Source organism: Lithobates pipiens, unplaced genomic scaffold, assembly GCF_037356315.1.
Source record: "Lithobates pipiens isolate NorthernLeopardFrog02 unplaced genomic scaffold, aLitPip1_a1.2 Scaffold_18, whole genome shotgun sequence".
Lineage (NCBI taxonomy): Eukaryota > Metazoa > Chordata > Amphibia > Anura > Ranidae > Lithobates > Lithobates pipiens.
In genome coordinates this window covers 221,334,298-221,358,307 of record NW_027507758.1, presented here as the reverse complement: position 1 = coordinate 221,358,307, position 24,010 = coordinate 221,334,298, and the positions used below count along the sequence as shown (strand labels likewise).

General features: G+C 39.7%; 1 protein-coding gene across 22 annotated transcripts in view; it reads left to right on the top strand.

The window, feature by feature from the left end:
* The window catches only part of AFDN (afadin, adherens junction formation factor), a 346,736-nt gene that overhangs the window by 146,245 nt on the left and 176,481 nt on the right, over window positions 1-24,010 (top strand). For 13 of the 22 annotated variants that reach the window (XM_077486594.1, XM_077486591.1, XM_077486599.1 and 10 more), the window contains exons 8-13: window positions 7,847-7,999; window positions 13,472-13,516; window positions 14,800-14,894; window positions 18,105-18,367; window positions 19,199-19,265; window positions 22,257-22,366. In XM_077486594.1, the coding sequence (XP_077342720.1) occupies window positions 7,847-7,999; window positions 13,472-13,516; window positions 14,800-14,894; window positions 18,105-18,367; window positions 19,199-19,265; window positions 22,257-22,366 (733 nt within the window). The remainder of the gene's footprint in view (window positions 1-7,846; window positions 8,000-13,471; window positions 13,517-14,799; window positions 14,895-18,104; window positions 18,368-19,198; window positions 19,266-22,256; window positions 22,367-24,010) is intronic. The other 9 variants (XM_077486598.1, XM_077486596.1, XM_077486612.1 and 6 more) reach the window with 3 other exon arrangements.

Genomic DNA, 24,010 nt, shown 5'->3' with positions numbered 1-24,010 from the left:
CAGTGGTCATCCAGATAATAAATGAGTAACCTCCTCATAGAAGGTTAATAGTTTGGTTTGACAAGAACGAGTCTTCATGAATCCATGCCAATTACTGCTACCATTACTGATACCATTTTCATTACTAAAATCTTGTATATAGTCCCTTATCATCCCCTCTGAATCCTGACCAATCACAGCTATTCACATGGTACAGATGGACTGTGATTGACCCAGTCTGTACCATGTGATCACACTGACCAATCACAGCTTGCAACACATTAGTATACAATGGGTGGCTTGAAAGAAAGCCATCTATTGTATACAACTGACCCGTGCTGACCTGGGTTGGTTACAGCGGTCACATGGTACTAGCAGTGGGCCAGTTCAGTGATCAGTTATCAGTCATCGGCGGCTCTACCCCATATGGGAGGACATCATGCCGGCCACCCGGATCGACAAGAACTGGTTAAATATTTCAATGTGTACCAAACACTTATTTGTATTCCCATAAATACAGTAACACCCAGTCTTTGCACCGCTCTTCTTAATCCATCTGAAGTAACAAATCTAAATTGTTTGAAAGTTAAAAAACAAGACAATTTACTGGCAAGACTTTCGGTTCTTGTTCCTCAACCTTTCACCACGCCTATTGTCTGATCCTCAAACATTGTTCGTTGGCTTCAGTTCTGATAGTGAGTATGCAGCCTGGGAGCTTCTGTTAAAATTGAAGCTGATGCTGGAATGCAGTACACATGGTGGGGAAGTTATTTCTGCGCTGTGTGTATGTGTAATGCTAGCCTGCACCTCTTGCTGTTTCACTTGCTGCTATCCTGCCCACCTGCCAGTCCGCTGCATGTGATTAAGACAGACAGGGGCCTTCTCCACTGTGTCCTCCTTTTCTAAACGACCACTCCCATTGCTGAAGTTTAGAAGGGTTGATGAGGCTGTGACATCACATGGCAGTCACAATAAAATTTTATAAAGGTTAAAACTTTTTTTTATTTATTTTTTTTGAAGATGAATTGAAACATGTAATTCTCTATGCTGTAATACAATACTCTTTTGAAGCAGTATGTTCACAAATACTTTAAATCTGTGTTCACTGACACTGCCTCATTGGCTTTTTAACCCTTGGATTACTAACCTTGCCCAATTCATCTGTCAAGAAGCAGCCTCAAACAGCTTCTCACATTAACATACTGACATCAAATATCAACATCCAAAAGATTTTTAATCTGATATATCAAAATTAATCACAACAGTCACCCAAATGATAAAAATAAATGTTAATTGAGATCCACATTAAAGTAGAACTATAGGGTGTTTTGGCATATTGGCGTACAGGTACGTCCAATCTTTAATGCCGCCCTGCCATAGTGAGCGCGCTGCCGATGGCATGCTCGCGTGCTGGTCGGGACCCCCATGAGCCCGGTCGTGGGTCCCGCGGACTTGATCACGGCGGGCATACCCGCAATCATCTCACGGGGCGGCTGAACAGAGAGATGCCGTTGTAAACAGCATCTCTCCGTTCTGCCTAGAAACAAGTGATGCTGATCTCTACTCCATGTGATTGGAGCAGAGATTAGTGTTCACTAAATGAAAGCCCAGCCCCCAACAATTAGTAACGCACCCCTAGGAACACTTAACCCCTACACTGCCACCCACTGGTTAACCCCTTTACTAGAGGTCGACCGATATGGGTTTTTCTCTGGCCGATGCCGATATTTAGAAATCATGGCGGCCGATAGCCGATCTATGATGCCGATTTTTTTTTGGGCCGATATGTTAGGCCGATTTTATTTATTTATTTTTTTCCTTTTTTATTTTATTATTTTTTTTTAAATCCCCCTTGATCTAACACACCTTTCCCACTAGGGCGTTTTTCAGGCGCTTTTGGGCTAAAAATAGCGCCTGTAAAGTGCCTGCAAAATGGCTCCCCTGCAGTCTGTGTGAAAGACAGAGTGCTTTCACACTGAGGCGATGCGCTGGCAGGATCTTAAAAAAAAGTCCTGAAAGCAGCAAGTTTGGAGTGGTGTATACCGCTCCTCCACCACTCCTGCCCATTGATATGAATGGGCACCACTGCCGAAGCGCATGCAATGCGATTTGGCAGCAGTGCTTCATGGGCGCATTTAACCTCTTCCTTGGCCGCTAGCTGGGTTATATGTGCCCCACTAGCAGCCAAATAGCACCGCTAAAATGATGGTAAAGAGCCGCTAAAACTTGCGTTTTACCATCAACGCCTGCCCGCTCCAGTGTGAAAGCAGCCTTCATAAGTGATACAGAAAATTTCTTACATTTAAAGCGGAGGTCCACCCTAAAGTGGACCTTCCGCTCATCGGAACCCTCCCCCCCTCCGGTGCCACAATCGGCACCTTTCGGGGGGAGGGGGGTGCAGTTACCTGGATAATCCAGGTAACTGCACCCACTTCCGGGACAGCTCTCTGCGGAAAGGGGCGTAACTTACGCCCCTTTCCGCAAGTGCCCGCCCCTTCCCGCAAGTGCCCCGCTGCCTGCTGGGAAACACACAGCTCCCAGAGGCAGCGGGGAGCGTCCTTATTGCGCAGCGCAATTCGCGCATGCGCAGTAGGGAACCGGGAAATGAAGCCGAAAGGCTCCATTTCCTGATTCCCATACCCAAGATGGCGGCGGCAGGACCCGACAGACGGCCTAGCGATCGGCTTCGGGTGCCGACATCGCGGGCGCGCTGGACAGGTAAGTGTCACTATTTTAAAAGTCAGCAGCTGCAGTATTTGTAGCTGCTGGCTTTTTAAAAAAAAAAAAAACGCGGAGTCCCGGCGGACTCCCGCTTTAAACATTTATTAAACAAAACAAACCTCCAATCAGTTTACTTGTATGTACGATTTAGATTAAAAAAAAAAAAAAAAAAACCTATGTATTAAATAAAAACAGGTAGTCAAAACTTTTGGACAAAAAAAAAAAATGGGCTAACTTTACTGTTTTTATTTTAATTTTAAATAGTGTATTTTTTTCCCCAAATAAATGCATTTGAAAGACCTCTGCAAATGCCGTGTGACATAAAATATTGCAACAACCGCTATTTTATTCCCTAGGATCTCTGCTAAAAAAATATATATAATTTTTGGGGGGTCTAAGTGATTTTCTGGCAGAAAATGCACGATTTTTTCGTGTAAGCAACAAGTGTCAGAAAAGATTTAGTCTTTAAATGGTTAAACTGAGAACTTCTACACAGAGATGATTTCATTCATTCAGTGTAAACATTGTATCATTTAGTTCTTTTCTTGGCAGTCTGCCCAGAGAGGAGGAAAGTGTTGCTATGGGGACTCAGGCAACTCACACTGACTTCTTACAGAAGTCATTTCAAAGTCCGCTGTAGTTCTAAATCGGCTTTTTATTAGCAAAATCGGCCGATGCCGATTATTTAAAAAACGGCAAATATCGGCCGATATATCGGTCGACCTCTACCCTTCACTGCCAGTGTCATTTACACAGGAATCACTGCATTTGTATAGCACGGATTGCTGTATAAATGACAATGGTCCCAAAAATGTGTCAAAATTGTCCGATGTGTCCGCCATAATGTTGCAGTCACAATAAAAATCGCTGATAGCCGCCATTACTAGTAAAAAAAAAAAAAAAATAATTAATAAAAATGCCATAAAACGATGCACTATTTTGTAAACGCTATAACTTTTGCGCAAACCAATCAATAATCGCTTATTTTTTTTTTCTATTTTTTTTTTACTAAAAATATATAGAATACGTATCGGCCTAAACTGAGGGAAAAATGTGTTGTTTTTTTTTCAAAATTGTCGCTATATTTTTGTTTATAGCACAAAAAATAAAACCGCAGGGGTGATCAAATACCACAAAAAGAAAACTCTATTTGTGGGGAAAAAAGGACGTCAATTTTGTTTGGGAGCCACGTCGCACGACCACGCAATTATCAGTTAAATTGACGCTGTGCCGAATCACAAAAAGTGGTCTGGTCTATGGCCAGCAAAATGGTCCGGGGCTGAAGTGGTTAATAGAAAAAAAAGCATTACAGGGCCTCTTTAATGTGAGATCTGGGGTTAAAAAGACCTCTGATATGACAAATAACACTTAAAAGCAATAAAAATAAAAAGATTGTCCCTTTAACCACTTAAGGAACATAAGGATTTACCCACTTTGACCAGACCATTTTTTGCAATACGGCACTGCGTCGCTTTAAGTGACAATTGCGTGGTTGTGCGACAACGTACCCAAACAAAATGTATGTCCTATCCCCCCCCCCCCATATAGCTTTCTTTTGGTGGTATTAGATCACCTCTGCTGTTTTTATTTTCTGCGCTATAAACAAAAAAACTATTCTGAAGAAAGAACTAATATTTTTTTACTTTTTGCTATAATATCCCAACAAAAATGTAAAAACGAATTTCTTCCATCAGTTTAGGCCAATATGTATTCCTCTACATATTTTTGGTAAACATTTTTTGCGATAAGCATATATGAGGAATAGCTTTATGGCATTTTTATGTTTTTGTAGTAATGGCGGCAGTGATTTTTAGCAGGACTGTGACATTGTAGTGGACAGATCGCACATCTAACTGACATTTTGGACACTAGGGAACTATTATTACATTACATTATTACAGTAATTGGTGCTAAAAATATGCACAGTTATTTAATTAATGATACTGGCAGGGAAGGGGTTAACGGGTGATCAAGGGGTTAAATGTGTTCCCTCACTGTGTGTTCTAACTGTATGGGGGACTGTGTGACTGGGGAAAACACAGATCCGTCTTCCTGCTTAGCAGAAAGACGAGATCTGTGTGCTCTTCCCTGTCAGAATGGAGATTTGACTTGTTTACACAGGCAGGTCCCCACTCTGTCACTACAGGGAATGATCGCATGTGGCTGGCAGACATACAGTCCGCTGGATCCACTGGCTGGCTCTCCCACTGGCCAATGTGAGCGTTCACTCACAAAAGGGAGATCCTGTGCCGATGTTCACCTACGGCGAGTCACAGGATCATACCACCTTGCCGCAATGACGACGGCTGGTCGGCAAGTGGTTAAGGCTGAAAGGCAGAGTTGATGTTTGTTGTCCTCCAAGGGCAAAAAGTCGACTGGATGTCGTCATGCTCTCACTCAACTTCCTGCCCATCCATCCTGGTGATCAGATAGTTTCTGCTGCTTCCAGTGGCTCTGGTAAACAGCAGAGATGCCCAGGAGGCAGCGGGGTGGTGGGGGGGTAGATATCTCCTGCCACACATAAGTGACCTCATGGTGAATTCAGCTGTGAATAAAATTACCGGGGGTTATGGCAGCTATCTACTACTCATAGTGATGTATATCCCCCGTGGGTGGTCTGGGAGTCATTAAAGGATAAGTTCACCTTTGGGAACATGTTGCATCCATTTTTAGGATGGGACATGTAAAATGTTCCCACTGCTGTGGCCCCACCACTCTCTCCCTGTGACAGCAGTGGGGGGGGGGGGGGGGCAGTTCCCCGTGCTAGCTGTCACTTTTTGAAGACAGCTGTTGAGCACAGTGGTTGTTAATTGAGTTTTGCTATCCATGTGAAACTGCCTGACTGTACAATGTACAGGATGACAGCTCACACTAACAGTTTGCAGGAGACCAGCATTGTATCAGTGATCTGCTGGTGCAATGCTTTCCCAGACTCCAAAAAAAAAAAATGCACAATTTGCATGTATTTATTTTTAAGCAACCTTGTCCTTTAACTGTGAAACCACATGGCCATTATCAAGTGTTTATCCATTGTTATTTCTATTCTTTTACTTACATGAATAATGAGGTTGAAAAGGGAAATAAAGTTCAGTCAAGGAATGTGAAAATTAACCACTGTCTACATTTATGTCGAATTTAAAATATATTTAAACCCCAAACTTCCCCTTTTTGTGTTTCATAGAAAAGGAAGTTGTCAAATGCTTTTTTTGTTGCTGTTTTTGCACCCATTGGGGAGATTCCCCTTCCCTTTCTGTCCTGGACACACATCAAGAAGTGAAAGGAAATCCTAATTTAGCCAGTTGTCACTTCAACAATCTCTTCCTCCCCCCCATTGGAAGATTTCTTATTTCTTTATTGGTAACGAGTCAAAATGTAGGTTTTTTTTTCCCCCCACATGCAGTCTTGGTGCCATTGGTTTTCAGGACAGATAGAGGGGGTGAAGGTCCCCAGTGATTACACAGACAATGTAAGCCTAAATCAAGGTGGGAGTGAGGTGCTGGATATGGACCCCTCTACCAATATAAATCTGTCATAAATGCGAACCCCTTTTTTTTTCTTTTTTTTTTCTACTTGATAAAAAGCTACAAAAAAGGGTTTTTAAATACTTTTTTTTTTCTGGTTTTAATGAGTTAGACAATTTTGGCTAGGATTGTTTTTTACTTTCTATCATTTGGCATTGCTTTTATTGGACTTTGTTGCTAAGCTGTTTGTTCATATTTATATGCATGTATTTAACTTACAGTATCTGTTACATGCCTGGTATATCATTTTTACATGATTTACCTTTTGTGTTTAATTATCTTCACCTAAAGTGTAGGAAGGATTGAGCTGTGTTTTGGTCTTTACAATTGTCTGCAGCTGACAGAAGACTGAAATGACAGCATGGAGCTTCTAGCCTTTCTACACTCTACATAATTTCTAACAAATTGTCTCTCAAAAATGGAACTTCCACTTTTCCAGTTCCTCCTGTCTAATACAGGTATTTTGCTCCCACTTCTGAGCATAGATACCAGAGCCACCCGCGGTTATCTACTGGTGCATTCTCTCCACTCCCCCCTGCTGTTTTCTGGGAGATGCACAGGTCCCAGAAGACAGCAGGAGCCAGTGAGATGGCGCAGCGTGAGTCGCGCATGCACAGTAGGGAACCAGGCTTCAATTTCTGATTCCCTCACCGAAGTTGGTGGCAGAAGCAGCTCCCGACAGCCGAGGGATAGTTGGGCTTCGGGTGCCGACATCTTGAAACACTAGAAGTGATTGCAGACATGATTTAGAGTTTGTAGGACCTTATTTGATGGACTCTGATGGCGCAATACAACTTTTTACACAATATTAGTAGATATCTGTTTGTATGTATCTTGGTGGGCTGCAGTCACTTAGAAGTATTACGGGGCTAAAATCACAAAAATATTGGGTTTGCATACAGTGTTAAATCTAGCACAGATTTTTTTTTTGGGGGGGGGGGGGGGGTTGACTCTACATAGTGTTTTAACTGCTTAATGTTTATCCATTTGAGAGCTCACCATTGTTACTGAAAAGTATGTGTCTTACCTGATCATATTACAATAGAAACATCCTAATGTAAGTAGAGAAATGTGTTTTAAGTCTTTCTTTATTCAATGTGTATGTTCATTTTCTTAAAATTAGAAAGTAATATGCAGTTTGTGGGTCACTTGGGTGCTTTTGAGATCAGTTTCAAATGAATTGTTTGTGAGACAGTAAGTAGTTGAGATGATTTCTTTACCCTTTTGCAAACTTTCATGGATTCTAGAATATTTTCTCCATAAGCCACAATATGTTAGGTTTCTGCGCCTTAAACTGGCATTCTTGTTTTTAGGATGTTTCAGTGGCATTTTGGCATTGCATTATATAGTGTCTTAAGATTTGGGGCTTCTAGATAGTACTGTGAAAAAGTGGGATTTGTGTGTGGTTATACATAACGCTTCTATTGGGCCAAAGGATTTTTGAAATCTCTGCAGCAGAATCAAATGTTATGCATTGACCATAAAAGCTACTGTGAGACAAATGTTGATTTAACAGTATTTTAACTAAACTGTCAATATTTTATTTAATGCATTTCATTTTACTTTCTTTATCCCAACATTGGTTTCCTTTTCTGTTTTAAATGTGCATTTTTAATTTTATTTAGGAGAACTTGTGTTTCAGTTGAAAAGAAGACCTTCAGATTACTTCTCAAAGAAAAACAGGAAACTTGAGGGCAAGTCATCAAAAGAAAGAATGGATGCCTATGGTTACTCTCTTTCACCAGATAAACTGCCCTACTTGGTAGAATTAAGTCCAGGTAAGACATGAAATATTTTTTTACGTGTGGTACACTAGTTTTAACATGCAACATTTTCGAAATGCATGGGCTAATGTTATCATAAGCTCATTATGCACATTTAATTAAAAGGTTGTTCATGGTTGACCTTGTGAATTTAGAAACTCCTCCAAGCATTTTTGGTTTATTGATTGACCTATTTTTATAGTACCTACAATACAATATTCACTATAAGCTCTATGGTCATTTTAATAAATTATGTATTTCACTGTGCTCAACAGTTCAAGGATCAAAGAAATTATATATATTTTTTCTTCTTCTTCTTTTTGGGGTTAACATGTTTTTTTTAGTTGGCTTTACAGAGTTCAAAAATCAGAGGGTTCATCAAGAAGAAACCCATGTGAGGTGGTTCATTAAGAAGGGATCCAGGGGGGCAGATTGGAGCAGGTCCCTCCCTCTATTTTTTGGTAATTTTCTGTTAAGGAACCAGATCTCAATCAGCATTTCACAGCAGTATGTCCCATAGCTTTAATAGAATCACAGAAAGTGGTACTTAAAGTGATTCTTTAAATACAGTGCATGAATATAAAATGAACCATTATACTTGTAAAATGCTTGCAAGTGCTGCTTTACTGTATATGTTTGCTCTTAATTTCTAATTGAAATAGACACTTGCCAGATGGCAATAGACTATTGGCAGACTAATAAGTGTTTGGTGTCCAACTTCTGTTCCCTACTCTGACCATCACCTCAAACCTTTGTAGAGGTTTGCTTGTTTAAAAAATAACAATAATTATTATATTTTGATTATTCAAGTCCCGCATAGAACCCTGTTCATATGGTTAGACAAGTGCATACATCGGGGCCTTTTTTTATAAATCTGCGAGTGTTTCTCAGATCAGATTGTTGTTAATTTTACTTGAAAGATAAGACATCTGGTCAATAAAGTGAATGCAGCCCCTCATATTACTAATGTGGTTTATTTATACTGCTCTTATCTGATGTGTTAATGCTTTTCAAAAACCTGAGCATCCAGAGCAGGTGCATGATTAGCGGCATATAGATACTTTCGTCTAGAAAAATTGATGGCTGCAGAATATCTGGGGACGGCCGAAGTAGGTGCTGCAAAACAGGTTAGAACAGCATACAGGAATGCCAGTGGTAATATGCAGTACTAGAGGGTACCTGCCATGCAGCATAGGTGGTGTTTAGCTTTTAACCCTTTCGCTGTCAGGCCCTGAACTCCACTTTGTACACTCAGGGGGCCAGACCAGTTTTGCAATTTTTTCCTTTTTGCGTTCTTATTTTTCACGTATAGCTTTCAGAATTTGTTAAAGACCACCCAAACCATATATTTTCTGAAAGCACATGATCAGTAGAATAAAAATTAAGGTTCTACTGTTTTTTTTATTTTTATTATTTTTTTTTTTTTTTTACACCCCGCGGTATTTGCACAAATGTTTATCAAACCAATATATTTGCCAAAAAAACACTAAAACCATTATTAGCAGATAAAAACACGAAATGGTGAAAATTGAACAGATGCAAAAGTGTAAATATCCAAATTTCTCACAAAATCTTAAGGTTTTAATTTTTTGCTTACAGCTTTTAGAATTAGTGAAAGACCCCCAAAACCATACATTTTCTGAAAGAATATGATCTCTAGAATAAAAATAAGGTGCTACTGTTTTTTTTAGAACCAGCGGTATTTGTGCAAATGTTTATCAAACCAATATATTCGCAAAAAATACACTGAAACTGTTATTAGTAGATAAAAACACAGCTGATTCCTGCTAAACCCCTACTAAATATATACGCTTAACCTGTGTGAAGTTAATAATAAATAACAAATATTTTTTAAAAATTTTAACCACTTAAGGACCACCTCATGTAAATATACGTCCTCTTTTTAAAGAGGGATATCTGGGTAACGGCAGCAGCTGCTGCCACAACCGAGGTGTCCCTCTTTACAGGAGGCGGTCATGTGTACGATAACAGTGGTCTCCGCGGTGGGTTCGCCGCGAGATCACCGTTATCGGCGTCGGGAGAGGGGACACCCCCCCTCCCGCGCCTTCCACCGCTTACCGGAGCCGTCGGTAGCGGCGGAGGCGATCGGGTCATGTCGATGGCTGGGTATGGAGACGAGTGAGGCTAAAATGGCCCCCACTCGTCTCTATACCAGAGGAGGGCGGAAGTGACGTCAAAACGTCACTTCCGCCCATACCTCTTAAAGGTGTATTTTTTTCAATGTCATTTTTTTAAATTACTTTTTTTTTTTAAATTGCATTTAAGTCCAAATATGAGATCTGAGGACTTTTTGACCCCAGATCTCACATTTAAGAGGACATGTCATGCTTTTTTTCTATTACAAGGGATGTTTACATTCCTTGTAATAGGAATAAAAGTGATCCATTTAATTTTTGTTTTGTTTTAAAGTATAAAAATAAAATCAAGCAAAATAAGTAATAAATTTTTTTTTAAACCCCCCCCCCCCCTCATCCCGACGAGCTCGCGCACAGAAGCAAACGCATACGTGGGTAGCGCCCACATATGCAAACAGCGGGCAAACCACACATGTGAGGTATCGCCGCAATTGGTAGAGCGAGAGCAATAATTCTAGCCCTAGACCTCCTCTGTAACGCAAAACATGCAACCTGTAGAATTTTTTAAATGTCGCTTATGGAGATTTTTGAGGGTAAGTTTGACGCCATTCCACGAGCGGGCGCAATTTTGAAGCATGACATGTTAGGGATCAATTTACTTGGCGTAACATTATCTTTCACAATATAAAAAAAATTGGGCTAATTTTACTGTTGTCTTATTTTTTTTATTCAAAAAAGTGATTCCCCCCCCCCCCCCCCCCCCAAAAAGTGCGCTTTTAAGATTGCTGCGCAAATACGGTGTGAAAAAAAGTATTGCAATACTGCCATTTTATTCTCTAGGGTGTTAAAAAACAAAAAAAAATGTTTTGGGGGTTCTAAGTAATTTTCTAGCAAAAAAAAAAACAGTTTTAAACATGTAAACACCAAATCTGAAAAAGAGGCCTGGTCCTTAAGTGGTTAAATTGCGCCTTTTTGCAAAATGGTGAAAATCAAACGTATTCAAAAAATGTTCTAAAACTCTGGAGGTTTTTATTTTTCCCTTACAGCTATTAGAATTTAAAAAGACCCCTCAAACTAGAAATTTTCTAAAAAGCACATGACCTGTAGAATAAAGAAAAATGCTACTGATTTTTTGGGCCCCACAAAAATTGCGCAAATGTTCATCATAACGCTATTTTCACAAAGTCACTGAAATCATTTTAATATTGCACATAAACACAACGTAACTTACAAAATTCTGAGTAAATTACTGATAAAGCACCATTCATATGTGGCATACTAAAGTGTATGCCCATGGGGGGCCATGTTTACCCACACATGGATGCACAGGTGTTCCGTACAGGCAGTCTCATTTATGTCAGTTGGGATGCAATGGCTGCACGGGCATAGCTACTGTTCCCAATCTGACGTCCGTGTAGTTGTGGGTACATGACGCAGACAGTGTGAACTCAGGGACATGAAATGTGGATCTACATGGATGTAAAATTGGGAGAAACGGCCCTGTTCATGCAGTTGCTACATTCCAAATTACATCAATGGGACTGCCTGCACAGACGTGCACGAACACCTGTGCATCCCTATAAAGGTACACTTTGTATGTCCAGTGTGAACAAGTCCTTAGGCCCCTTTCACACAAGAGGTCCATACGCCGTACTGACTTGGCCACCTGCGGGCACTTCTGTAGGTCCGTACAGCCTTGACAGTGAAAGCATTAATAACTAGATGATAGTTTAGCTTGAAGTCCATATTAACTACTTCCGGACCGCCGAACACAGATATACGTCCTTACTTAGAGGGCGAATATCGTTGTTATGGCAGCAGCTAGCCCCGGTATCCTCTTCGGCCGGCAGTCCGCTACAACATTAAAGTGGCCTCTGAGGTGGATTCACAGCAAGATCACTTTTATCGGCGGTGGGAGAGGGCCTCCCTCCTGCTGCGCTCCGGTGCCCTCTGCCGCTTACAGGGACCGCCGGCGTAAGCGATCCGATCAGTCCTTCTAGCTAGACATGGAGATAAGTGTGGGGAAGATGGTCCCCACCCATCTCAATGACATTAAACGCACCCTGTCCACCCGAGTTTGTGCGCAGAAGCCAACGCATAAGTGAGTAGCGCCCACATATGAAAACTGTTTAAACCACACATGTGAGGTATTGCCGCAATCAGTAGAGCGAGAGCAATCATTCTAGCCCTAGACCTCCTCTGTAACTCAAAATGTGCAACCTGTAGAATTTTTTAAAAGTTGCCTTAAGGGTAAAAGTTTGTCGCCATTCCACGAGTGGGCGCACATTTGAAGCGTGACATGTTGAGTATCAATTTACTGAGGGTAACATTATGTTTTACAATATAAAAAAAATTGGGCTAACTTTACTGCTGTCTTCTTTTTTTATTTCAAAAAAGTATTTTTTCCAAAAAATTTGCACTTGTAAGACCGCTGCGCAAATGCAGTGTGACAGAAAGTATTACAATGACCGCTATTTTATTCTCTAGGGTGTTAAAAAATAAAATAAAAAATAAAAAAAGGTTTGTGTTTTAGAGGTTCTAAGTAATATTCTAGCAAAAAAAAAAGTTTTTAACTTGTAAACATCTATGTCCATAAGAAGTTAACGGACTAGCAAAAGTGTGGCCATTTCAGGCACAGAAGGTAAAGTACTGCTAAAATCATCCTTGTGATTTTGGGGGTAGAACAATACATAAGTAAATCGACAAGATGTAGGCTAGTAAAGTATTTGGAGAAACATGTCCAAGTATTTGGTAGAAAACATGCAATATATACAGGTCATGCTCAGACTTTTGCCATTCACGTGTTTAACGTGGGTAAAGGCAGGTGGATTTCAGACTGAGGATTTCAACCACGCTTCCTTGCTCTTTAATAGTCTGTAATGCCACAAAACTTTTCACACACCTTGCTCACTTTAATCTTAACATTAAGTATTTTATTTGTTAACTTGCACATGAGTTAAATGGGAAATAGCTGTAAATTCAAAAATATATATATAGATATATAGATTCTTTTATTATTTCAGTGTGTGACTGTCTGCATTATGTAATTTTATGAACAGGTTTTACTTATACTATAGAAATTCTTCACAGAAAGTACAGTGGTAGTGACACCTGCAGAAAAAAAGTTCCATTGTTACCAAGAATAAATTAGTGCATGTTTTTAATATTATAAACCCAAAAACACACAAGGTTCCCATTTAACATAAATGCCACCACTAAATGTATGTGTCATACGTGATTAAAATAAAAACACAATATTTGGATGTTCTAGGCTGCCAATTCACACTTTCCTGTCTTCTCTCTTACTGCTTTTCTTGGCATGCTCTGCATGGTCTGTTCTGCTGGTGGTGTCTTTTCCTGGGTCCTGTCTGTGTGTGTGTTCTATCCTCAGGCAGAAGGAACCACTTTGCCTACTACAACTTTCATTCTTGTGAAGGTAATAACATGTTTACAAACTAATGACGCAGTGGATCAAGTGCTCATCTGTTTCAAAATCTTGCTTGCATTTTTCCCTGATTTGTCTTGTTTCATATTCCTTTAACAAACCTAGATTAGAATTGCCATTACCTGTATTGGCCTCCTATTTGTGATATTTAGTTTATTGTGCAAGTAACATTGTGCACAGTGCAGTGATGCATAAAAACAAAACATTTTGCCAAAGATTTTAAAAGAAAAAAACACCCTACACCACCCCATTGTACTTATGTTCGTGGGTGATCAGCTTTTGCGCAGTCGGTGTAGCGGTCCGGGGATTTAAAATCCTGCTCTTTCTGTATGCCTTTCCAGGATGAATCAGATGATTCACGTAACTGCTTTTACCAATCCTATTTTGTGCTGAACTGTCCTGAAAGCCCTACAGAAAAAGTGGTAGAAGAGTGGGTCTTTCAGACCCCCCCAGTCACTCTGAGGTTAATATGAGGGAGTTGGGAGGGTGTAGGATGGGAGGGTGTAGGATGTTAGTTTTTTGTTTTTTCTAAAAAAGGTGAAGGTATAGTTTAACGTTTGTTGTAATTCATATAATTCTGTTCAAAGATTCTGATTGCAGTCAAGGATAGACCCAGCCTGCTTTTTACCATTTACTGGGGCATGAAGTCACATCAGTCTTTGCTAGCCCTAGAGCCCTAAGGCCCCATTTACACCTTTTGAGATTAATGGAAATGAATTAAAACGCAAATTGCACTGCACTGTATGTTGCACATTAATGCATATCATAACACATTAACACAGACTGATGCATGTTGTAACGAGAGCGGTCATGAGGTTTGATGCTTTTACATTGATTTCAGCGGAAAACACAAGGTTTTTAATGCTTCTGACACTGCTTGTTACTAAACTGAAGGCCTATAGGAGAGAGGGTGGTGTATATCATCTAGGACTGCCCAAAGGCATAGCCAAGTCTTTTTCTGCCTAGTGTCCTACTCCTGTAGGGGGCGATATAACCCTATGCTTCTGAATAATTGAGCACTGTGTCTGTCAATGAACTAAGAGAAACAGATTTTACGGTAAGTCAAAAATCCTATTTTTATGGTTAAATCTTGGACATTTATCCAGAGAGCTATTTACATAAATAACAATGGACTGGCACACAGTTCAGAAATAATGGATGCATTTTATTATAAGTTTATATTATAAATGTTACAGACATAAACTAGAATGATACAATTGTTTTAATCTAGACTGATCATACCAATTAATTTTTTTTTTCCTTCCTACATTGAGATGGATCAGACTCTAGAGATAAGCCAAAGCTTTATCGTCTTCAGCTAAGTGTCACTGAAGTTGGAACTGAGAAACTTGAGGAGAATTCTATACAGGTGAGATGTTGCTTGTTAGAATTGCAAGATGTCAAAGTTATTAATATCCAAACATTTTACACCACTTGTATCCATTTTTTTTTTTTTTACTCTTGAAAGATAGTGTGTAACATAGTAATTCAAAATATATTTTCTTCATCAGTCATTGATGCACAGCACTGCAGATATACTGATGCCTACAATAGGCACCAGTATATACCTATATACTGTATATCAGTATGTATAGCTATACCCCTATATTTGGTATGTAGCGAAGATTAGCTCCATGTCCTGCAAAGCTAAAATATCTCTCTCCAGCTCTGCTTGAGTTGGTTTTCTCCAAGGAATGTGCTAATAGTTTTGTGCCAGATTCATGTCACTGTGATTGCCTTTTTAGAATGACAGTTTTTACTGGCTAATAGTTATTTAGAAAAATAACTGGTTCATGTCACATCTACACAAAACCTCTATCATCACCCCTTTTTTTTTTATTTGAGGTAGGCTGTTTGGTGCTACCTTAACGGCAAGTAATGGTTAATAAAAAACAAGATTGCTGCCGTAGATGACGATAAGCTCCTCACCCAGTCTTAAAATATTTTTCTTCAGTATGTCTCAGATCCCTTAATACAGGAGGTAGTGTGCACAGGCTACAAAATTGAATGAGTTCACTAATCTCAAAAGAGAGAGAAATATATACAGTGTGTGTGTGTGTGTGTGTGTGTGTGTGTATGTATGTGTAATATATATATATATATATATATATATATATATATATATATATATATATATATATATATATATATATATATATATATATATATATATATATATATATATATATATATATAATATAATATTATTTTTGCCCCCGAAATCTGTCTTCCATTTGCTCTTGCTTCAACTCCGCAATTTTATTCTTCATATGGTTCTTTCCCTGGTTTGGACTCTCCGAACACTGAGGAAGATCTCTAACTAGGAGGTCACCTAGATCAGTGGTTCTCAACATCAGTCCTCAAGTACCCCCAACAGGCCATGTTTGCAGGTTTTCCTTTACCATGCATGGGTGTTTTAAATCAGCGTCAATGGCTTGGTATTTTGGACAGCTATTTTATCTAAGAGAAATTCCTAAAATATGGCCTGTTGGGGTTACTTTAGGACTTAAAGTTGAGAACCACTGACCTAGATAACCAATTACAGAGTGTCAACAGCACAGGAGCTGGAAACTAACCTGTGGATCTCCATGCAGACATTAGAAGATTTTGGGAAGATTGTGAATGTGAAGAAGCCCTTCTTGATTCCACCCTCAACTAGAATGCTTAGACATTAGTCTGGATACCAAAATGATGAGCCGTTCTTCAGATCCCAGTACAGCTCAAGTCTTCACTGCACACTTGAGAGTACTGGGACTCATGTTCTGTAACTTCAAGGCAGTTCCCTTTTACTCCATTTTATATCAGGATTCTACAGAGGGAACTCATTGGGACAGGTCCTGGTTGTTTTTTGAAAGGCATTACCTTTCTGTGGTAGCACAGTTTTCTAATGCTGATATCTGGAAAATACTTCCCCTTTGATGGTAGATACTCATCAGGGATGCAAGCTTCTCTCTTTAGGACAGAGTTCTCCACGGCTTCCTGATGCAAGATGTTTCCTTCCTTTTTAAGCTTCTAACACTGATTTTTAAAAAACCTTCTCTTGGCTCTAATCTGACCCAGAAGGGCATGGTTCTCAGAAGGCCTTTGTCTGCTCCGTGATAAACTGATGATTCCTACTTTTTCAAGATCTAATTCTGCTTCTCAATCACTGGCTTTAATGGCATAGCTGTGACAGACTCTTTGATGCTGTCCCACCATGCTTCTTTAAAGTCCAATGATGGGGTCAAAACATTGTAAAGCCTCTCTTGTACTGTGGGATGTGTATTTAGTCCTTTAGAAACCCCCCTTTACATCAGAAAAAATACTTTATAGACGTTATAGCCATTAGCTTGGCAATGTGGGTGCTGGAATGTCTCATAAGGCTCAATTATTGGTTCTTGACAAGTATAAGGTTGTTTTCAGGCATAAGATATTACTATTTTATGATTATTAGTATTATATTTTTTTATTTAATGAAGGTTATGTCCTGTTTTCACTTCAATACTCCCTGCACACTTCTCTAATAAATGGCCCTGCTGGGGTAGCATAAGCTCAGTTACATGAAGCAGTGAGCATAGGGGTATGTTGGACCACTGGAGATTTGCTCTCTGCACTTTTGTGTGTGTGAGCAGCAGTTTGACTTGCAAGTGTATTGGCAGATAAGGTTTTTTTTTTTTTTTTTTTTAACCTTTTTGATGTAGCACATGGCATCATAAAAAATAGGACAAGCATATTACTCAGTATGCAGCCTGACTAGATTACAGTAATTAATAAGTTATAAGAAAGCTTTAACAGAAGGTTTTTTTTTTTATCTTGATGCATTCTGTGCATGAAGATAAAAAGCCTTCTGTGTGCAGCAGCCCCCTCGGCCCCCCTAATACCTTGGCCTCATCTCTGTCCAGCAATGACCACGAGTGTCTTGGCCATCCGAGACTCTTCCCTCTTGATTGGTTGAGACGATCAAATTCAGCTAACCAATCAGGGGAGAAGGGGACGGGGCCAGGCCTCGGCCCATGTCAGAATGGACACAAGGAGCTGTGACCCGGCTTGGGTGCCCCCATAGAAAACTGCTTGCTGTGGGGGAACTCTGCAGGAGGAAGGGGCTCGAAGCACAGAAGAGTGACCCGAGAAGAGGATCTAGACTGCTCTGTGCAAATCCACTACACAGGGCACGCAAGTATAACATGTTTGTTATTTTTATAGGGAAAACAAATTGATTTTACAATCACTTTAAAGCTATGCAAGTGCTTGCTGTACACATTGCTCTTTTAGAAACGGAAGCATTTGTGAACTAGGCCTTAGTGTTTAATATTCCTACAGACAGCAATATACCCACATGTAATTGAATCTACAGTGCTGTATCTCTCAAAGAACCTCACAGAAAAGCATTGTACATTAAGAGGAAAAAAAACTATTTTCGATTTGTTTAACGTTAGAATTTGTTTAAAAGAATGCTAAAATATCAAGTTTCAATGGTTCGTTGTGAAATATAATCAAGTAGCAGTGTATAGTTGTGTTACAGGGCTAGTATTACAGGTATATTACAATTGTAGGCTGTTATTGATTCTATTGAAACTGCTGGTTTTTTTTTTTATAACAGTTGTTTGGCCCAGGCATACAGCCCCATCACTGCGATCTTACAAATATGGATGGAGTAGTCACGGTCACCCCAAGAAGCATTGATGCTGATACATTTGTTGATGATCAGCGTATCACTGAAACCACCATGTTACATAGTGGAGTGAAGGTGCAGTTTGGGTCATCCCATGTTTTTAAATTTGTGGATCCTAATCATGACCAGTTGCTTGGTAAAAGACCATCAGATGCTGGACAGATGTTTAGAGGGCAAAGGGGCAAGATGGGGTAAGCTTCCCTTTTTCTTTTTTAAATGTTATCTTAAAATTATTGTTAAAGTTTCTTTTTAAATCTCCTAAAACCATATTTTATTTGCAATAGAAAACATATCAAATGTTTTTTAAACTGAGACACTATATAATTTTAAGAAAAAAAAAAACAAACTTTGTAATTAATGCCAGTAACCTATCCCAATAAGTTGGGACAGGGCAACTAAAAGCTGGCAATGTAAGTGGTATAAACAAGGAAGAGCTGGAAGAACGTTTTGTTACTAATTAGTGGAAAATTGTTCTGTGGTCAGACTAATAAAATTTTGACATTCTTTTTGACAACCATGGCCACCGCGTCCTCTACTAAAGAGGAGAGGGACTTTCAGGTCTGTTATCAGTGCTCAGTTCAAGAACCTGCATCTGTGGTGGTATAGGGGTGCATTAGTAGGCATGGAATGCACATCTGGAAAGGCACCATCAGTGCTGAAAGATCCAGATTTTAGAGCAGCATATTCTCCCAACTAGATGTCTTTTTTTTCAGGGAAGGATTTGCATATTTCAGCGGGACAAGTGTTATAAGCCTTCCTTACTCCGATTTATTAAAACAAAGTTTTTTTTGCCTTTAGTTTCACTTTTTAAGTATTTTTTCACATGCCATGTTTTTGTCTGCCTGAATACCAGACAACTATCTATTTTTCTGATGGGTAGTACATCGCTTGCATTGCATTTTGTGATGCCAGAATGTCCTTCATTATAATCCTTTGAAGGCATTCAGAGGGAAGAATGAAACCAAAATGTGTTATTCTGAGAATGCTAAACATTTTTCATTGTTCTTCTTTTTTTTTTTTAGGGTTCAGGAAACCACATTTGGCCTAGAAGGAGATGTTCTTAGTGGCTCATCACTGCAGTCCAATAAGGTATAAATATTTTTGTTTTGTTTAATTTTGTTTTCTACCAAGCAGAACTAACTGTTCAGTAAGGGCCTGTTCACACCAGAGCACAGTGTGGGGAAATGTGCACCATTTGTGCGTTTCCTGTACCGCATTAAAAAAGCACTGGGTGTGTGATCTACTGTGCTCGTCAGTATTTTCCTAATGGCACCCCATTTGTAGAATGCAGTTACAGTACGTTTGCCTGCACTTAGATTGCATGGTTCCGCTTTTTATGTGGTGCAGTGGGTTTTTGAAAAATTGAGCATGCTGCACTTTTTTTTTTGTCCAATCTCAGTTCTTTGTAATGTTGCAGGGGAATTCAGGTGTGACCCAGCCCTAAATGTAGCACCTATGAGGGTGATGCCTTTGCCAGGCGATCGCAAAGTATTTACATGTAAGGCACATCAAAAGGGTGGCTTCGCACATTTTTTTGTGTTGGGTAGCTGTGCTTTCCCAGAGACTTTTATTACGCCCCACGGTTTAGGTGCGCTTTCAGAAAATGCACAAAACTGTGGGACATCTCTATGAGAAAGCACAGCTAACTTGCAAGAAAACCCCGGGTGCACTACACTGGCCAAAGCGCAGCAGATTAGTGTGAAACTGCCCTAAACCATTACTTAGAATTTGCTTAACCACTTAAAGAGGAGTTCCCCTTAAAAAAATAATAATTTAAAGTCAGCATTCACAGCTGGGCACTCACTGCGCATTTGGCGCTGAGTGCCGTGATTGGTCACGGGGTCATCTGGGACCTGTCACGTGTCCCAGATGACTGACCGGAGGGAGGGGGCAGAGCTGAGCCCTTCCTGTGCTGAGGGCAAGTGTTGTCACCAGCCCAGGCACTGAAGGAGGCAGACTACGAGGGACCCCCTAGCAACAGGCATAGGAATTTTGATGATTTTTTTTTCTGTGCAACACCACTAAGGACCAAGCCTCTTTCTGAGATTTGTTGTTTACAAGTAAAATTTTTTTTGCTAGAAAATTACTTTTAACCCCCAAACATTATAATTTTTTTTTCTAACACCCTAGAGAATAAAATGGTGGTCGTTGCAGTACTTTCTGTCACACAGTATTTGCACAGCGATCTTACAAGTGCTCTTTTTTGGGAAAAAATACACTTTTTGAATTAAAAAATAAGACAACAATAAAGTTGGGCCATTTTTTTAATGTTAAAGATATTATAAGTAAATTGATACCCAACATGTCACGCTTAAAAATTGCGCCCCCTCGGCGAATGGTGACAAACTTTCACCCTTAAAAATCTCCATAGGTGACGTTTAAAGGGCTAGAATTATTGCTTTCTCTATCACGGTGATAACTCGCATGTATGGTTTGAACACCGTTTTCATATGCGGCACTACTCACCCCTATGCATTCGCTTCTTCACGCCAGCTTATCGGGACGGGAAGTGTTTAAAAAAATGTTTTCTTTATTCTTATTTGTTATTTTTATATTTTATTCTCATTACAAGGAATGTAAACATCCCTTATAATAGAAAAAAAGCATGACATGACCTCTTAAATATGTGATCATATGGGGATGGGGTCAAAAAGACCTTAGATCTCACATTTATACCAAAATACAATAAAAAAATAAAAAAAGCCATTTAAGAGCTATGGGCGAAAGTGACATTTTGACGTTGCTTCTGCCCTGCAATTATATGGAGACGGGTGGGGGGCCATCTCGCCTACTCGTCTCCATGACAGGCCACGGGAAGGATCTGATTGCTTCCGCCGATGCCGACTGCTCCGATAAGCAACAGGGGGCACCGATCGGGGTGGGGTCTCTCCCGCCGCCGATTAAAGTGATCTTTTGCCGAATCCGCTGCAGAGAACGTTTTTTTTTTTTTTTTTTTTTTTTAAACCTGACTGCTCACTGAAGAAGAGGCTACCGGGGTTATGGCAGCTAGTATGATATTCATCTTCAAACAGCTGGCGTATAACGACGGTGAGTGGTCCGGAAGTGGTTAATGTGAATGTGACATATATCACACACACACACTACATTTACTCCTATATGCTGACATGGCTTCCCAAGTGACATCTCTGCACTTAGCTGATTCTCATTCCCTCTCTATGCATGTCTGCAAGCAAGCATTCCCACCATTCTTCTACACCTGTGTCTGTTTACAGAGCACATCTTTATCATCTGCCTCTCTGCACACCTGTGAAGTTGGTTTTGTGTGCATCACTCACACACTGTCTTCTCAGTGGGCTTTTTTCCTAACCGAAGGAGGACCTACGTTTTGAGGATCCTGGGCCACGCTTGAAAACTTGAGGAAAAAGGCAGACACATTGGTTATTTTATATCAGTACGTTCATTTTGCGGATCAACAGACATTCATCATCTTGAGCCAACCTGAGCTTAGAATAGGACACTTATTTTTTTAGAATATATAGAAAGATTAAATTATCGTAACAAAAACTTATTTGAATGTATTAAACATATTTATCTTAAAGTGTTTGTAAAACCCATTTGTGAAATTTTGACCTAGGCACATATATCTGTAGTGTTTACTTGGCTCTCCCCAAAGCGCTAAGTGCCCTGTCTTTCTGCTGCTTTGTTCCTCTTTCACTTCTGACAATTTCTCCGACACATGAAATAACAGCTGAACATTTTTTTAGGGGAGGGAGCTTAAAGGGAGATGAGCACTGAGCTTGTCAATTCAGAATGCAGCTCTGCATGTTTCTTCCTTCTTCATCTGCCTATGTGGAGTGGAGGTGTGGGCCTTTACTCCAATCAGGTCTCGCACAGTGTAAGCTCAGACACCACACCCACTGCTGGAAGAGGAAACTAGATTTCTAACACAATCTGCGCTTTCCAAAGAGTGTAGATTGGGAAAAACTGCAGATATGCAAGTAAAACGTATGTAGGAGGATTTGTTTCATCTCTGTGTACCCTGGGGCTCTTCAGTTCACTGGGTATAGGAGAGGGTTTACATCCACTTTAAGTGAAAAATTGTTTTGACTTTTTTCCTAGGGCTCTAGTAAGTTGGACAGTGATAAAATGGGAAGCTCTACAGAACGCGGCATGGTAAAGCCAATGATACGCATGGATAAGCAACAAGAACACCGTAGTCTGGATGGCAGGTAAGAAAATTGAATTTCTTTGAAAAGTTATGTTTTGCTTTGGTGTTCCAAAAATCCATTTCTCTTTTGTTCATCGACTGACACAGTGCCTCCTTAATATTGACCATTGGGTTATATTGCCTCTGCAGGAGTAGAACTAGGTAGAAAAAAAAACACCTGACTATGGCTATGGGCTGTCCTCAGTCAGTATATAACCCCCTCCCTCCTCTGGGTATTACGTTTTTCTGTCTAGTCAGGAGAAAGCACCTAGCTGGGATCTTTTGGTCCTAGCAAATTATACTTTGTCTCTTTCTTCCATGCATTTTCTTCTGGAAGATCTGCAATCTGTGCCTCTTTTATTTCATGTGTACAACCTATTCATATGTTGGTGCTATAAAAAAAAGTATAATACTGATTATAAACTTATATTCATAGTTATTACACCCAAGATTTTAGGTGTCGTCTCGAATATATTTCACATATATTTTTTTCAAATTTTAAATATAATATTTACTGCAGTTATGTTAAATAATGAGCAGCTCTGTTTAAAAACAGATTTTCTGTTGGGTCAGACAAATTTGGTTGTGTGTGATTTTGTTGGGCTGCATGCTTCACTAGTCGCAAGCTTTTCCAAACACTAGAGGGCATCAGCTCCCTCCCTAATATTGCTCAGAGTAGACTGATCAGGATCAGTGTTGGTCTCTTAACCCTTTTGCTGAAGGACCGATTCTTTGCACAAATGCTAAAATTATGCCTTACTGACTAAAATCACTAAATTATTCTATACTTTAGAAAAGCAGAGGGCCTAAAGAATAAAATGATTGTAGTTCCAATTTATGTTGCTTGATATTTGTACATCAGTTTATCAAATCTTTTCAGTAAAAAAGGGACTTAAAATTAATTTTAGCGCCAAACCAGGAGTGGAGCTTTTACACTTCTTTTGCTTTTTTTTTTCTTCTTGTAGTTTAGTTTTGTAAACACTGTTTTTGTTCTGAACTTTATTGCTATCACAGGGGAACAGAAAAGCTATGCTTTTCTGGGTTCTCTCGCTCGCTATGCCAGAGCTGTCTATCTTTTGGGGTCCCCGGCTCTGGAGCAAGCTAGGGGAGCCTGGGAACCATTGTGGAGGCTCTTGATGGGGAAGGCAATATGTAGCAGTGGTTTGGTGGCTTAAATGGCTGTCCATATAATTTCTACTCTACACAGTACAGCCTGCATTTTAATTTTAACCACTTCCTGTGTGGGCCACTTCTGGCACTTCGCTCCTACATGTAAAACTCAATTTTGTTTTGCAAGAAAATTACTGAGAACCCCCGAGCATTATATATATATATATATATATATATATATATATATATATATATATATATATATATGATTTATTTATTTATTTTCCTGTAGACCCTAGGGAATAAACTGGCGGTTATTTTTACACTTTCCCTTTTAAAACGTTTTTTTCTTTTATTTCTATTACAAGGAATGTAAACATCCCTTGTAATGTGAATAGTGCCTTACTGGTCCTCTTTATGGAGAGATATGGGTTCAATAAGACCCTACATCTCTCCTCCTTGCTGGAAAGCCTGAGATAAAAAGAAAATCAAAAACAGGACGATCTCGCCTTTCCAGCCGAGTGCATGGCAGTATTTACAACTGCCAGTCCTCAGA